The 15,671-nt window shown below is 40.9% G+C and overlaps 1 protein-coding gene across 3 annotated transcripts in view; it reads left to right on the top strand.

Moving 5' to 3' along the window:
• Positions 1-15,671, top strand: part of STK19 (serine/threonine kinase 19) — a 269,038-nt gene that overhangs the window by 220,398 nt on the left and 32,969 nt on the right. For all 3 annotated transcript variants that reach the window (XM_044089654.1, XM_044089653.1, XM_044089655.1), the window contains exon 7: positions 4,460-4,607. In XM_044089654.1, the coding sequence (XP_043945589.1) occupies positions 4,460-4,607 (148 nt within the window). The remainder of the gene's footprint in view (positions 1-4,459; positions 4,608-15,671) is intronic.

Consider the following 15,671-nt stretch of genomic DNA (forward strand, 5'->3'; position numbering starts at 1 on the left):
TACCAGACACTCATCACCACCTTTACAAGGCCCCACTTGCAGACCCGGAAACTATATTCCAGGGTGCCAAGGCAGTAGCCGCGACCACAGCTAAAAACCCTATTCCTTCTGAAAGGGAAGCCAGGTCTTTAGACAGATGGGGCAAAAAGGTTTACACTTCAGCTACTCTCTCAGCTAGAGCTTTAAATTGTCAGTTTCACATGATACAATACCAAGAGTTTATGCTTGATCAGTTAACAAAAAAGCTATCCTCTGATGAATCAATTGATAAGAAATATGTATTAGAAATGGTAAATAACATACAACAGGTTAGTAACCATTCCTTAAAATGTGGCTATGATGCACTGGAGGCTTCATTTAGATCAGCCATGACTGGCACAGTGATAAGAAGGCATGCATGGCTAAAGGAACAAGCTTTACCGGATCATGTTAAAGCCAAGTTATTAGATGCTCCTATGGATAAGACCAGCTTGTTTGGTACACCTGCCCAGCAGGTAATGAAGAAAATGGAAGAAAAGGCAAAATCTGTTCAAACGGTTAAAGATTTCTTGCAGGTCCAACCCCCAAGGTTTAGCAGGAACTGGCCTGCCAAAAATTGGTCCTTTCCTGACTCCACAAGATCCCAAAGGGGCAGGAATAGACGTTCCAGAGGCAGAAACCAATCCAGAGGAGGTGCCTACAGAGGACGACAGTGGCAAGGTAACAGAGGCACAGACACAACCACTGCCACTACAACAACACAGCCACAGTGACTTAACTCTAAAACCGCCTACCAGGGAACAAATAGCAGCTCCATTAGGCGACAAATTAACCTTATTTTCAAAGAACTGGCACTGTATCACAAAAGACAAGTGGATTTTACAAACCATAGATCAAGGTTACCGGTTCCACTTCCACACTTTACCAGTCAAAAGAGGAATGCCAAATCTACCTCCAAATCAAAAAACAGAGGCTCTACAACAGATAATGCAGTTAGCAAACATGAGAGCTGTGGAAAGAGTGCCAACAACAGAACAAGGAAAGGGATTCTACTCAAGACTATTCCTAGTTCCAAGAAAGGAAAAAAGTTGGAGACCTATTCTCGACCTGTCCACCTTAAATACATACATCATTGTCCCAAAATTCAAAATGCTGACCCTACAGCAACTTCTTCCCATGCTGGGCAAGGAGTGTTGGCTGGTAACTCTAGATCTCAAGGAGGCATACCTGCACGTCCCCATTCGACCAATCTGCAGAAGATACCTCAGATTTCTTGCAGGATCAGAGCATCATCAATTCTCAGCATTGCCCTTTGGCTTATCTACTGCGCCCAGAGTATTCACAAAATGCCTGGCATCAGTAATCGCCCACTGTAGACTACAGGGAATTCAAATTTACCCATACCTGGACGACTGCCTGCTACAAGGGGACAACAAAAGCAAGTTGACAACAGATTTACAAAGGGTCATTTACTTGCTACAAGCACTGGGATACACAGTCAATTTACAAAAATCAAGGCTGATACCATCCCAGACAAGGACATTCTTGGGCGCGGAATTGGACACAGTAAAACAAATGGCTTTCCTAACTGCAGAAAAACAGAGAACTCCCTCTTTACTTCTTGGCACTAACAAAACAGAACAAGTTAACAGCAAGAAAAGTACTGCAGGCCTTGGGCTTCATGGCATCATGCATAATCTTGGTCCCACTTGCCAGACTACATATGAAAAAACTACAGTGGTACCTAAAGAATTTATGGTCCCAACACAGGCACAGCCTAGAAACAGAAATTCCACTAATTCCATGCTTAAAACAGGAGTTCCTATGGTGGGCTCAAGCATGCCAGTCAAACCCAGGGCTACCCTTTCGCAGATGTCACGCAAGCCAGACCATCACAACAGACGCTTCAGACCTAGGATGGGGGGCCCACATGCTGGACAAATGCGTGCAAGGATTGTGGACGCAGGATCAACTTCACCTGCACATCAACCTAAAAGAAATGCTGGCAGTAAAACTGGCAATCCAAAACTTCAGACCATTTCTCAAAGAGGGCCAGTTGATAAGGACAGACAACACCACAGTCATGTGGTACATCAACAAACAGGGAGGCACTCATTCATACCCCCTATGCAGAATGACTTTGGAGCTGTGGAACCTGGCACTCAGCTACAACATCCAGATACAGGCAATATTTGTACCGGGAAAAGAAAATACTCTAGCAGACATACTAAGCAGAACCACATCGGATGCCCACGAATGGATGCTACATCCGGACATCTTCAAGACCATCTCAAAGAAATGGGGAATGCCTCAGATAGATCTATTTGCTTCCCTCTCAATCACCAGCTCAAAAGTTCTGCACAAGGACATTCCACCCACTAGCATGGAAAGTGGATTCGCTCTCCTTCAGCTGGAAAGGCCTAACAGCATATGCATTCCCACCTCTTCCCTTGATACACAAGGTATTACTAAAAAGCAAGGAAGAACGTCCAAGGATAATCCTAATAGCTCCAAACTGGCCAAGACAACACTGGTACCCACTGCTCAGGAGCATGTCTCAGAACAATATGTGGCCAATACCCCTGATGCCTTTGATGTTAACTCAGAACAACTACAGCATCATGCATCCAAACCTAAAAACGTTGCAACTGACTGCATGGAACATCACATAGCAGCAGCTAATCCAGAACTTTCCCAAAGAGTTAAAGACATTATTCTTGAAGCCCGCAGACCTTCAACAAGAAGGAACTATGCAGGAAAATGGAAAAGGTTTGTCATCTGGAGTACTGAAAGAGGAAAAGATGTGTCAAACATTGTTATGCCTAACATTCTGGAGTATCTGGCAGAACTTCTACATTCAGGCCTGTCCTACTCCTCCATCAAGATACATGCATCAGCTATATCAGCAGAATACAGCTTTGATCCACCTGTTTTTTCACACCCATTACTCAGACAGTTCCTCAGAGGAATCAAGAATGTAAAACCTCCAAGGAAACCACCATTACCAGCTTGGGACTTGAACTTTGTGCTAGAAAAGTTGACACTATCACCCTTTGAGCCAGCAGCAACAGCAGACCTACAGCATCTATCGTGGAAAACCGCCTTCCTACTGGCAATAACCTCAGCCAGGAGGGTTTCTGAACTCCAGGCCCTAATGGCAGTACAACCCTTCCTAATCTTCCATCAAGATAGTGTCCATGAGGACTAATCCTACATTTATGCCTAAGGTGGTATCCAGAGTGTCTTTAAACCAGGCAATCCACCTACCTACCTTCTTTCCCAACCCACAAAACAGAGGGGAAAGAATACTGCATACCTTGGATGTACATAGACAGCTACGCTACTACCTGGACAGAACAAAAGTAGCAGAAAAACTGATCAGCTTTTTGTAGCCTATGCAACAGGAAGGGAAGGAAAAGCTATTTCCAAACAGACAATCTCCAAATGGATAGGAAATTGCATACGGTTCTGTTACTCCTTCCATGGAAAACCAATTCCACAGAACATAAGACCTCATTCTACAAGGGCAACAGCCACTACCACAGCCTTTTTACGAGGAGTGGCAACCAAAGACATTATTGAGGCGGCTACTTGGACCTCCGTGCATACATTTGCCAAGCATTATAATTTGCCTCTCTATTCCAGATCCCGAGCAGGGTTTGCCACTGCTGTACTGCAAGGGATCCTAAACACACCATAATCTAGTTTCTTCCTCCTCTCCTAGTTGGCTATGGTATTCTACCCAGTTGTTATGACTGCAGATGCATCCATGAAGGACATAGTACAGTTTTGTACCTACCATAAATGTAGATGTCCGAACTGGATAGCATCTGCAGTCAGGATTACCCTCCCTCCTTCCCCTCTGTGGTACTCCTAGGGTGTTTACCCTCCTAATAGCTAGCTGGTGGGGGGGAGTCTTTATGGTGTATTTGTTGTATATATGTACATACATGCTTATTTTTGTGTTTACCACTATCTTTTGGAAACATTGGCATTTATCCAAAATTTTAGCCTTCAAGAGGGCTACTGGCATCTGGGGCAAGAAACACTGAGGAAAATGGCGTCGGCTGATGCCTTTATACCCGAAGACCAACAGAGATGACGTCGGGTGAAGTGCGACATCAGCCGAAGCCGGACCCGGACTTTGGAATCCGGCCGACTGAAGGGCTGCCTGACGACAGGACAACCCAGTTGTTATGACTGCAGATGCTATCCAGTTCGGACATCTACATTTATGGTAGGTACAAAACTGTACTTTCTCTTCCTAACCTAGGGCATGCTATATCACGATTTGCTGTTAAAATGAGGATCATTCTGTGGTAGTGTTTAACACTAAAGCATTACAAAATCAAAATTGCCCACAGCCTAAGGTGTCTTATGCCACTCCTTTCTTTCCTGTTAGTGTATTTTAGACAAGTAAGTGACTGGTTTGCATTTCACTGGAAACTGAAGAAATAAGTTGCTTATTTTTTGTTTTTAGGTCGAAAAGCCATATTAGGCATGATTAGAAGAACTAAATACAAGGAAGTCTTACAGTCAGACATGCAAAGCAGGAAAAAGATGTCAGATATAAAATTTGGATACGAGTATCACATTCACGACATCATTGGAGCAGGACTAGTTGACTGGTGATATATCATTTGCATGAAATGATGAATATATAAAGTAGATTAGTGTAGAATACATAGTTACAAAGCTTGTTTTGAAGAGTATCCACAAATTCTGATGAGTAGTGTTTTCTTTACTTTTTGTGATACATTTTGTTAATTTATCCTTTTTAGAGTGTTGATATTTTAACCCCTCATTTGGCCATTCTGGAGTATATAGCAACACTTTGAAACCATTTTACATTTTTGATAACACTGATTTGTATGTGCACTTTTTGGGATAGTAGGTTCATGACCTTTCCTTAATTTATACCAGCAGTTCATTAAACATGTGCCTTTTAACATTCCCTAAATGCAGTAAGTTTAACTATAGCACTTAAGATCTTAGGATGTACAATGAAAGTTTGACTAGAGACCATGGATGTTTTGCCAGCGCTTCCCTCTGGTTCTGCAACATTTTGCAAGGAGGTTAGTACCTGCAAGTCTTGGTGCAAATTTAAGAGACCCATCCAGCTGTCTGAGCTACATTTGAAGGATAACAAGGAATCGCATTTCACGACGTACAAGAAGAGTCAGTCTGAGATAAAGGGGAGGTACTAAGAGATTAACTTGCTTCTCCATTTAGTTGTATGTATTTCTTGAAGGTGGATTTCTGTGGTTTTGGTATTGGCTTCACAGTTTGATTTGTCACAGCAAAAGAGGCCAAGAACCGAGTCTCCAAGGGCACTGTATACTAAGCACAAGTTCCCCCCCCAGAGGTCTGTACAACACAGAGGCAAGGACAAAAACTACAGTTTGTCCTGATAGCTTAGCTTAGGATTTTAAACAAATACCAAAAGTGGTTTACGATGAACTATATAGCAACTGTCAAAAAGACTGTATCGTACTAGTAGACAGTAATTTAAAAACACTTTTGCCAAGCAAAGAACTTTAATAAAATACACGAAGTTGAGCACTTTCATCCCATCAAAACCGGAACTTCAGAATTCTGTGTTTTCTTGAGTTACTGTTCACCAGTCCACCTGTATGATACATTCTTTGTTAGCTTATGATTTTGACACTAGAGATGTTTAAGAACCTTGCAGTTTTTCAAGTTTTATGTGCCTTGCCAGATGCATGGCAAAGGGTGCATTATAATTCTGTAAAGGGTCTACCAGGGTAAAATTATAGAGGAACAGTGACTTTCTTAATTATTTGCAAATTGTGGAGATATTTCCTAACTAGGATCTCCACATGATGGTTAGAGGAAGTATTTTCCAACTACAATATCTATGTGATGGTCAAAGGAGAGGGAGCTATCAACCCAGTTGCCCAAATCCCTGATCACTGTTTCACATGGTAATAGGGCATTTTCAGTACAGTAGGTTCAAAGTTTCTTATTGAGGGGGATAACTGTGTTTGGCATTTAATTTGAGCCCTTTCCCCAAGTACCAAGAATTGACTTTAGTTCCCTTTGGAGACTATACGCTTCCAAAGGGGATTTAACAAACACACCTGACTTTCAATCCTCAGCAGACTTTATTAACAAGATCACTGTTTTGAAAGGTTTGAAAAATTAAATGCCAAACAGAAGGGGAATTGCTGAAGATCCCTGGAAGATGCTGCCGACAACCTTTTTCCTTGTCTGAGGAGGCATCACCACTTGGTAAGGCCATCAACTTATAAAACTATTCCGTCATGTATTACAGTATCAAAGTACTGACGAGGTCAAGGTAGGCAGAGTGGACTATGCAAAAGAAGCTAACAAGATTTAGGAGGCAGGACCTGCACTTTACAAAGCTGAATTACAGCAGGTTGAGTGTAGTCAGATTTTTGATGTCATGATTTGTGTTTGGTGGTGGTGATCTTCATAACTTTGCACAAAAGACTGTGAAAGCTGATGGGGTCTATGATTTGGGCCTGTTATAAGTCTGCCCTTATGGAGGGACATTACTACAGCAGTGCTCCAAGACTCCAGGACATAAGCTGTAGCAAGGCGTAGGGTAAACAGTTGAGGTGGGGATCAACGTGGGCATGTTGAACATTGCTTACTGGGCAACCCAGTTTGTTTGGGCCCATGGAGAAAACTCCTCCTTAATCCCAAAAAAAAAACAAATTACTACTCTTCACCCCAACCCTTAAATCTGCCCCAGTCTCATTTTCCATTGTGTCTGGCAATGGCACTATCATTAATCCTGACTGTTCCACCAAACTCCTAGGCGTTACTATAGACAATCAGCTAAGCTTTGACTGTCGCATTGATCTAACCATCAAGGCTGTTAATAAAAAGATAGGTGCCCTCTATAGACTTAAGCCCTTTCTTACTGCAGCTACCCGAGTGTCTCTTGCCCAAACTCATCTCCTCTCTACACTATTGTATGCCTCCCCTTCATTTATCAACATTTCAAAAGCTTACCTTCAGAAACTAGCCACAGCCTACCATAGTATAGCCAGGTTTGCCACAGGTTCCCCATATCGCACTCACCATTGTCGTAATCTCAAAAACCTTAACTGGCTGGAACTACAGAATCAAATTCTCCTACAGCAATTAGTCATCACTTATAAAATTCTCCATTGCCCCTCTAATACACCCATACTTAATAACCTCATTGCCCCATACAAAAATCTTACTTGCCTTCGCTCAGCCAACAAACTTCTAGTAGCTACTCTCATATCCCACAATAAAGCAAGTGACTCCTTATTTGCCAATACTGTTGGATCATACTGGAATAAACTTCCCATAGAACTAACCACTTTAGGCTCATCTCACCTTTTCAAAAAACAAATAAGGAAATATTTGCAATCTCACTGGCTATGCCCCTGCTCTAATCCTGACTGAGCTCAGGAAACAATCCCTCTCTCCTGTACCCTCCTTTGCTCTTCTACCTGCCCTCTTTCACTACTTCTATCCCTCTAGTGAAGTAGACCTAGCAACCCACCGGCCTGTTTATTACTCCTATTTTACCTCTTCTTATGTTACTTGCCATTATCTCTGCAACCTGTCTTTTCTCCTTGTATCTAACCTAGATCCGGATCTCCTTTGTGCAAATCTCTTTCCGAAAAGTAGTACTCAACACAACATGTCTGCTACTAATTTGCTAATTTATGTAAATTTTTATAGACTCTCCATCTGTCCCTGTTTTCTCCCTTCATCATTCCTTTTTTTAGCAGTCTTTCTATAGTAAATGTTAAGTCATAATGATTCCGCACTGCTGTTTATTTCTTGTTAAATTGCCTCTGCATTACTATTCTATATGATAATTGTTCCCTTAGTTGCTTGCATGCTTTGTATACTTTTGTTATTTGTTAGCTATTTAGTTTATTAGTGGAGCTTTTCTCCTCGGGCCTCTGCTGAAAATGGACATGTATCCAGCCAGACCAGCCCGGTCAACAAATGTAAAATAAAATAAAAAATAAAAATAAATACTTGGAAACCTGTTCCTTAGAGACACTAGGGGGGTGCCTTGAGTATGGTTTGAGAAGGGGTAATGGTTTTAGGGGAGATGTTTGCTGCAAACCTAGTAAGCCATTAGGTTTGAATTGTGTCTTGGGTTTGAACTGGAGGCTCGTATTGTGGAGAATTGTTTCTTAGTTCTGTTCCTTTTATAACTGAAAAAGGGCTGGTTATGGTTTGTTTCACTTGGCCTTAACTCATGCAGTGCTTTGCTGGTCTTTACTTGCCTTTAGTTTCCAAGTGATTTTTTTTTCATAAACATGTTTATTAAATCATCACATTTTTAAGAAATGACATGGGTAACAAGTCATAGCACATTTCCATTATTTTCATGCAACATATATGTTTTCTTAACCGATTTTATTCTCCCCAACACTATATAAATTGCCGAGTTTCGGTCATCCTTTAAACTTCAGTCCTCCTCCTCCTACTGAACATTGTTCTGCATGTATTGTTCTCATAAGTTCCATTTTTTTCTATGTAATGTGCTCCTTTCCTATTCTAAAGCTGCCATCTCCCGTTATTTTATCTCCTGTACTATATTCAGTACTTCAGTTATGATTGGTTTCGATTCGTATTTCCATTTTCTAGTACTTGCTCTTTTGGCAGCCAGTAGTACTAAACTTAAGGCTTTACCATGTCTAGACATTTCAGATCTTTATTTTATTTCAAAAGAATCATTTATTTAGTTACAGCAATTTGCTACCCCGGCAATTTTGATAAAAACTCTGTACAGAGTATGTTTAAATCATCAACTCATTATACCCCCCCCCCCCCCCCCAAATAAAATAAATCCTCAGTTCTTTCCCATCACACCTCCAGCATTTGTTATCCAATTAGGTATAATTTCTGAATGTGCTTGGGATATAGAACTACCCATGCAAACACTTCCAAACCTTCTGAGCATTGTTGTATACTTGAACCATACAGATGTCTTACTGTTCCGTTGGGCAAACTTTTCTTACCTTCTCTTATTGATTCATGTATTTGTCATGTAGGCATTCTATATGCCTTACTAATTATCCATTTTGAACAGCAGATTCTGTTCTAGACTTTTTATTGCAAATTCTACCAGAGCCGGTCTTTCACTTGGCACACTGTTATACTTTCTGCTTGCCTATACTATGATGTCAATCCCTGGTAAGCAGGGGAGTCTCTAACCTGCAGTCCAAACGTCTGCTTACCCTCCTCTCCCATTACATTTTCCTGTTTAATTATTTAAAACTTTGTTTCCTTTAATATTTTCCTCCTTAAAATTCCAGCACCCTGTTGCCTATTATTTAACCCTACTTGCTGACATCCCAATCAGTAAATCACCTTTCTTCATTCCTGTGTTTATTTTTTTTACCTACTTTCTGCTTCGTTATAATATGCTTCCTGAAGGACCTGCATGCCACATCCTAGGCTCCTTAGTTCTTGAACTCCCTCTCACTATTTCACCATTATCCCATATTTGTAGTCCTCTGCTTATGTTGTGCATACGAGACTTAAACTGCATAACATTGAAGTATCCCCTTAATTCAGGGAATCCTGAAACACCTTGTTTTACTCCTTATCCACACTTCTCTGTGCCTGACCTGTAAATAAAAGTAAAGGAACTGTAAAGATAGTTGCTATTTTCTCTGTGTCCATATCCATAAATAAGATCTTCCAACCTCTCATTTTTAAAACTTTTGTTTAGTCTCTTCCCACATCATTAGCTGGCATAACAGAATCCTTATTTCAGTCCATTCACGTAAATACTTGAGCTCCCATAACTGTAGGTATTGCTGAACCAAACTTGTGTCAGTGCATAGTTTACCATTATAGCTGTCTGTCATTTATTTTATATCATGAGCAGTCTTGAAACTGTGTCAAAATATTCCACAACACCAGAATGTCCTTTTCTGGATTTATCACATAGAAAATATCTCCAGGAAATTAAAAACTTGTAACATATCTGTTATGTCCTTGATTTTTGAGAGTCAATTATTTTTCATTGCATCTAAATCAAAGGGTAAAGAGAACACCCTTGCTTGGTTCCTCTGTTTAAACACAGCTCGTCAGAGAACCATCCAGCCCATCATATGTCCTCCATTCTTAATACTTATTCTCAGACTAAATTGTCCTATTTTTTTAAAATTCCAATAGACTACTGAATGCTTTCTCTGCTTCTTGATTCACCAACAATAGCAATGTTTTCTTGCACTCGCATTCCCTCTAGATCATTTTTCTATTATGTCAAATGTTTTGCTTCCCCTCCACAAAGCCACATCTATTAATTATGGCATTACCTTTGCCATTCTGTTAATTAGTACATAATAAATCACCGTATTATTATTGTTTAAAATTGAAACGAGTCTGTATGAATCTGGGTCCCCTTTACAGTATTAAACAGAATCTTCAGATGTTTATCACCCTCTCTCTTCCCCAACTTCCACAGTTTGTATCTTTCGGCTTTTCCTGGTTAGGGGTCGCCACAGTGGAACTCTGGTCCGCTAATGATTGGCAGTAGATTTTTACGTACAGAGTTGCCAGCTCTGACGCACAACCTTCAACAAAGGCACACCCGTTCATGCACGTCTCCACACAGAAGACGCTTTAGCTGAGAATCTAACAGGACAACATCTTACTGTGAGGTGACAATGCTACCGCAGCACCACTACCACAGTAATCTTATTCGAGACTCCCCTCTTCATTGATTTTATACAGCACCATTTTCATCTCCTCTTCCTATTTTACTATTAATTTTTGAACCATGTCTTCCTTTTAACATTGGCAGCAATAAGTCTTCCACACATTTTCATTTGTGCCTGTCCTTTCTATATTCCTCTGCTTCATGCAAATTTTCAAAACAATTTTTTGATACCTCTATACAATCTCTGGTTATTTTTCTTGTCATTGGCTCCCTAACTTTGGCAGTAACCTTTTCTACTTTTTATTGCTCAAATTGTTTTTGATAAAAGTTTTTGTGCTCTGGGGTTGTGTGTATATATATATATATATATATATATATATATATATATATATATATATATATATATATATATAAATAAATAAAAAAAAACTAAAAGAAAAATCTACTCAAAGTAACAAGAGGTTTTCAAGGTATCACACAGTGAAAAGTTTAGCTTGAGTAGATTTTTTTTTTTACTGATTAGTTGTTCTTTGTGACTTTTGTACTTATTATTTTGTAATGTTGGTTGGGATATTTTGCAGTCACCCCAATGATGATGGACATCCATTAAGTGCGACAACCGTGTGTTTCCAAATGTTAACCAAGCGTTCCACCTATGCTGTGCTAATGAGTTCATAAGAATGCTGAAACATGCATGTCCATAGCTAGCTAGTTGGGTTTGGCTGTATTGGCCTGAATTTGTCTATCAGACTTTAAGTCTTGGACATTCAGAATTGCCATATAGCTGAAACACCTGATGTCCTTATGGGGTCATTTGCATATGTCCCATGTTGCCTGTAATGCAAGAGATTTCAAGGTATCACACAGTGAAAAGTCTAGCTGGAGTAGATTTTTCTTTTCTTTTTTTTTTTTTTTTTACTGATTAGTTCTGACACACCTTGGTACTCATTGTTTTGGATTGCTGTGGAGTTATAAAAAATATATAATTGCTTAACAGCCTTCCTACACTCTTGCGTATTAAAAAGTTTTCTTATTCTGCCTTCAGCACACTACACTTGCTCCTCTTGTTTGGGATTCCTCTTCCACAGCTTCTCTAAATTCATATTGCTACTGTCCCATATCTCTTATTTCTACTGTTTAAATTTGTCTTCTCTAATAACTTTCCATTTCCACTATCCCTTCCTTAAATGTGCTTCTTGGGATAGAAGTAGGAAAGCTAGTGTCTCATTTTCACCATTACTGTGCATCTTTATTTTTGCTTTTATTGGTGCATAATCCAAAATAGAGTGGTCAAAGTTTTCAGTTAATTACACATGCTCTTGTGAAATATGGTGATCATATGCATCACTGCTGTAGTAGCCTTAGCTATATGGGTTATATCTTGCTAAGGCTAGAATAGACAGCTCCTCCATTCCCATGATCTGATGCCATTTTTATTTGTTCCTCAGCCTGTGGGTCTCTGATCTGTTGCTCAGATCTGACTCAGTCATTTCCCAAGCTAGAGATTTGAAGCTAGAGCTCCTTCTGTCCTACCTGCAATGCCTCATTCCTTCAGCCTACCTCAGATCTCATTTGCCGCTTGTAGAATAAGCATCAAGGTGTCATCACTGCAGAGCTCCTCCTGTGTTTCTGGGTGATTTAGAAAAAACTGGGAGTCAGTTTAGTGACCTTATTTTTTTTTCTCTTTTACTACCATAATTCTTTATTGTATTTCGGTATTTTTCTGGTTAGTCTGGTTTTCTGACCATCCTAACTTTCTTCCAGTCTTCTCTCTCTCTCGTTATATGGGAAAAAATGGCTATGATGGACTTGTCTGATACTAGGTCAAACAAGCTGTTCGGTTTGAAGAAATGCACTTCCTGTGGGCACAAGCTCCTGTTATCTGATGCCCACAGGGAGTGTGTACTGTTTAGGGCCTGCTCACCTAGGTAGTTCTTGTTCTGTGTGTGAGGCTTTCCATCCTCAAGGGTTTACTTCTTTCGTCTTGCTCTTTGCTGTTCCTTCCACTTCAGTGGCTCAACCCCCCCCCCCCCCCCCAGAAAATACAAGGAGACCAGGGAAGCCAGAAGACGTTCCTGGAAGGGTCCTCTTCCTCTGTGTCTGATCCTGCCAAAAAGGTGTCAAAAACATTTGATCAAGTCCTCAGAACAGAACTTCTCTACTCCTCCTTGTCCTCCTCCACTCTGAGCTCCACTCTCCAGCTTGGAGCCGTGTGCATTGGTGCAGAGTTCTCCCCTCTGGGAGGTGTCTCCCAGGAAACCATCAAGACCACCTTCAGCAGCATCTTCCACCAAGTCCCTCTCATAGCTTATCCAAGAACGGCGCGGATAGGCTGAGGCAGTTTCTTCAGGCACAGAGTCAGATGGAGGTTTTGCCAGCTATGTCCCCCACCAAATCCATGAGCAGACTTCCCCTTTTCACCCTGTAGCTCCTTCTCTGATCCAACCTTTGGTTTTAGAGCCTCCAGATATGTTAGTCCCAAGAACTGAGACATTGGAGCCGACAATTATCACTTAGTCCCCGACAAACTCCCTGGTGCACTCTGTGCCTACCATGCATCAGAGCCATAGCCTCGATGTGGAGTCTGGGGGAGGTTGACCTCTGCTCTGAAGTTTTTGGAGCAGTCGCTTCCTCTCTCAACTTCAGCACTGATGTCAAGGCCACTGGATACAGGCAGTTTTCTGGCCATTTCCCTCCCCAAACTGACCACCGCTGCATCCTAAAAAGCCACCCATGCTGTAATATCGCAGCTCCCTGGTCCTTTCCCCTACCTATACAGAAAGTAAAAGCTAGAACAAGGAAATGGTACGTGTGTCAAGTCTCCTGCTGTGAGCTGTCAAGTCACAGATAACTGCTAAAATTACCCTTAGCACTTTGACTCTTCTCCAATCCCCCTTCACACTTTACTTCCCTAGCTGTCAAAGTAATACAATTCAGACTTCACAAAAGACTGCAGTTTAGCCATTTTAAAAAGCAACCGTAAAAAAGCACTTTGAAAGTCTGTTCTGTGGCATTTGCACGGTTTGTGATTTAAGTAGTCATTGAACGGCATGAAATCTTAAAACTGACTGAAAGACAGCAGTGTATGCATGTAAATTAAATGCAGTGACAGGAGCTTTAGGAAGAAAGAGGCCGGTGTAATTTTTTACAAACAAGCACTGGATTGTGAGATACCTAGAGGCAGACTAAACAAGAATTACTTCAAGATGCCAGACCCTAATCTGGTTAGACTCAGAAATTATTTATAAAAATATTTAAACTGTAAATAGTCTGAGTGGTAAAATGTAGGAAACACCAAAGCACAATGAAATAAATGTTTGTCTGTGCTCTTCTCCTTTAAAACTGTCATTATTTGAAGACTCCATGGCCTGTTTCACATTCGGACTCATTTTAAATGTACAGCAAATATTTGTCTCCAACCCCTTCACTGCAGCTATCTTTTTGCAAACAAGGTGTCAAATTACCAGTGCACACACTATAGTTTACCAACTCAGATGTTTGTCTCAGAACTGGCACTGCAATTCAAGCAACCACAAAAGGATTAAATAGAAAGTGGGAGGTTGGATTAACAGTTTATAATATATTAAGTCTTGTAATGCAGATGACTTCAATGTATTTAATTTACCTGATGCCTATGGTTTTTTTTTTGCAGTGGGGCTTTCCGATGACCTTTCTTAGACCATTACAGACTTAACTGTTTACTCTCAAGTTAAATTTTAAATTGTTTTATAAAGGAGTGAACTTTGATACATTTGTTTCTTCAGGATTGTTGAGTAGAAAATGTATATTTAATTGCCTCTTACAGCCAAGCCTTTCACTGTTTGAATGCAGTGAAAAATGACATTTTAAGGAAAACTAGAGATTATGGAAAGTTTAATAGCAATGTCAGTGACAGGGAAGTGTGGGCTCTAATGAATAATGTTGACTATGCCAGTAAAATGCATGACATAAAATTTGTCACTGATTTTATTGTGCTGTTGTGAGGTTAACAGCATAAAGTAATAGATGGTATATGACATCATAATGGAAGGTGTGACAGAACAATTGTTTCAGGCAAGGAAACCTGTTCCAGTTATTTTGGAATACCAAAAGTATGTAAGAATTTGTCAAACACCCCTAAGACCCATTTATGTTCATGTTTCACTGTTGGAGTAATAACCTGTGGGTTATCCCTGCTGTGGTAGCCCTCAGCCGGCCCAAATACCAGAGTCGGTGTTTTTCTGCGTCAGCTGCTGTCGCCTGTAGACTGACGTCAGGTCATCAGTGCTATAAACCAAGGTAGCCAATGCCATTACATCAGTCTTTCTTGCTGTGGAGCCAGTAGCAGAAGCAGTTCGCAAGTGTGCCGGTCAGTCACTACCAGAGCTCTGATCACAGCTGAAAACGTCTACAGCTAAGTACCCTGTTGAGGATCACTTTTTTTTTTTTTTTCTTGTACTAACCGATGTCCAAAAAAGTTAATTGCGTCTCCTATGGAATGCAGATCCCACACAGAGACTTCATTCATACTGCATCACTTGTTTAGGCCCAGACCACGAAGTTGCCTGTTGCTGGTTCTGTGCCCTCTTTAACAGGAGAACTATTCGTCAGAGCTCTTTTTGTAGATGGGTATTTTCATCAGCCATCTTCTCAAATGGCGTCGGTCAGCCAGCAATCCGTAGAGCCTCCAAAAACCTGTAGGGATAAAGATAGAGACAGACCACACAAGGCTAAGCCTTCTGACAACTCTTCCGCTAAGCAGGTCGTCAGTTCTCTGGAATTCAGTGAGGTGCTTTTGCAGCCCCTGATGCCAAATGCAATAGCTATGCAGGCTTCTACCGTGACCCTTTCGGAGTCTGGAATGTCGCAGAAGTCTTCGTCTTCAGAGCCTTTGGTGGTCTCTGCCTCGGTTGGGTCCAGAGCCACAGTGCAGGCACTGGCTTCCTAGGAGGTCTTTCTCACTACTGATTTTAGTCAGAAACTGACATCTTCACACCAGACTACAGCTTCTCTCAGACCATTGAATACTCTTAGGCCTAGAAGCCAGGCCACTCCT

Source organism: Protopterus annectens, chromosome 12.part0, assembly GCF_019279795.1.
Source record: "Protopterus annectens isolate FY-2018-M chromosome 12.part0, PAN1.0, whole genome shotgun sequence".
NCBI lineage: Eukaryota > Metazoa > Chordata > Ceratodontiformes > Protopteridae > Protopterus > Protopterus annectens.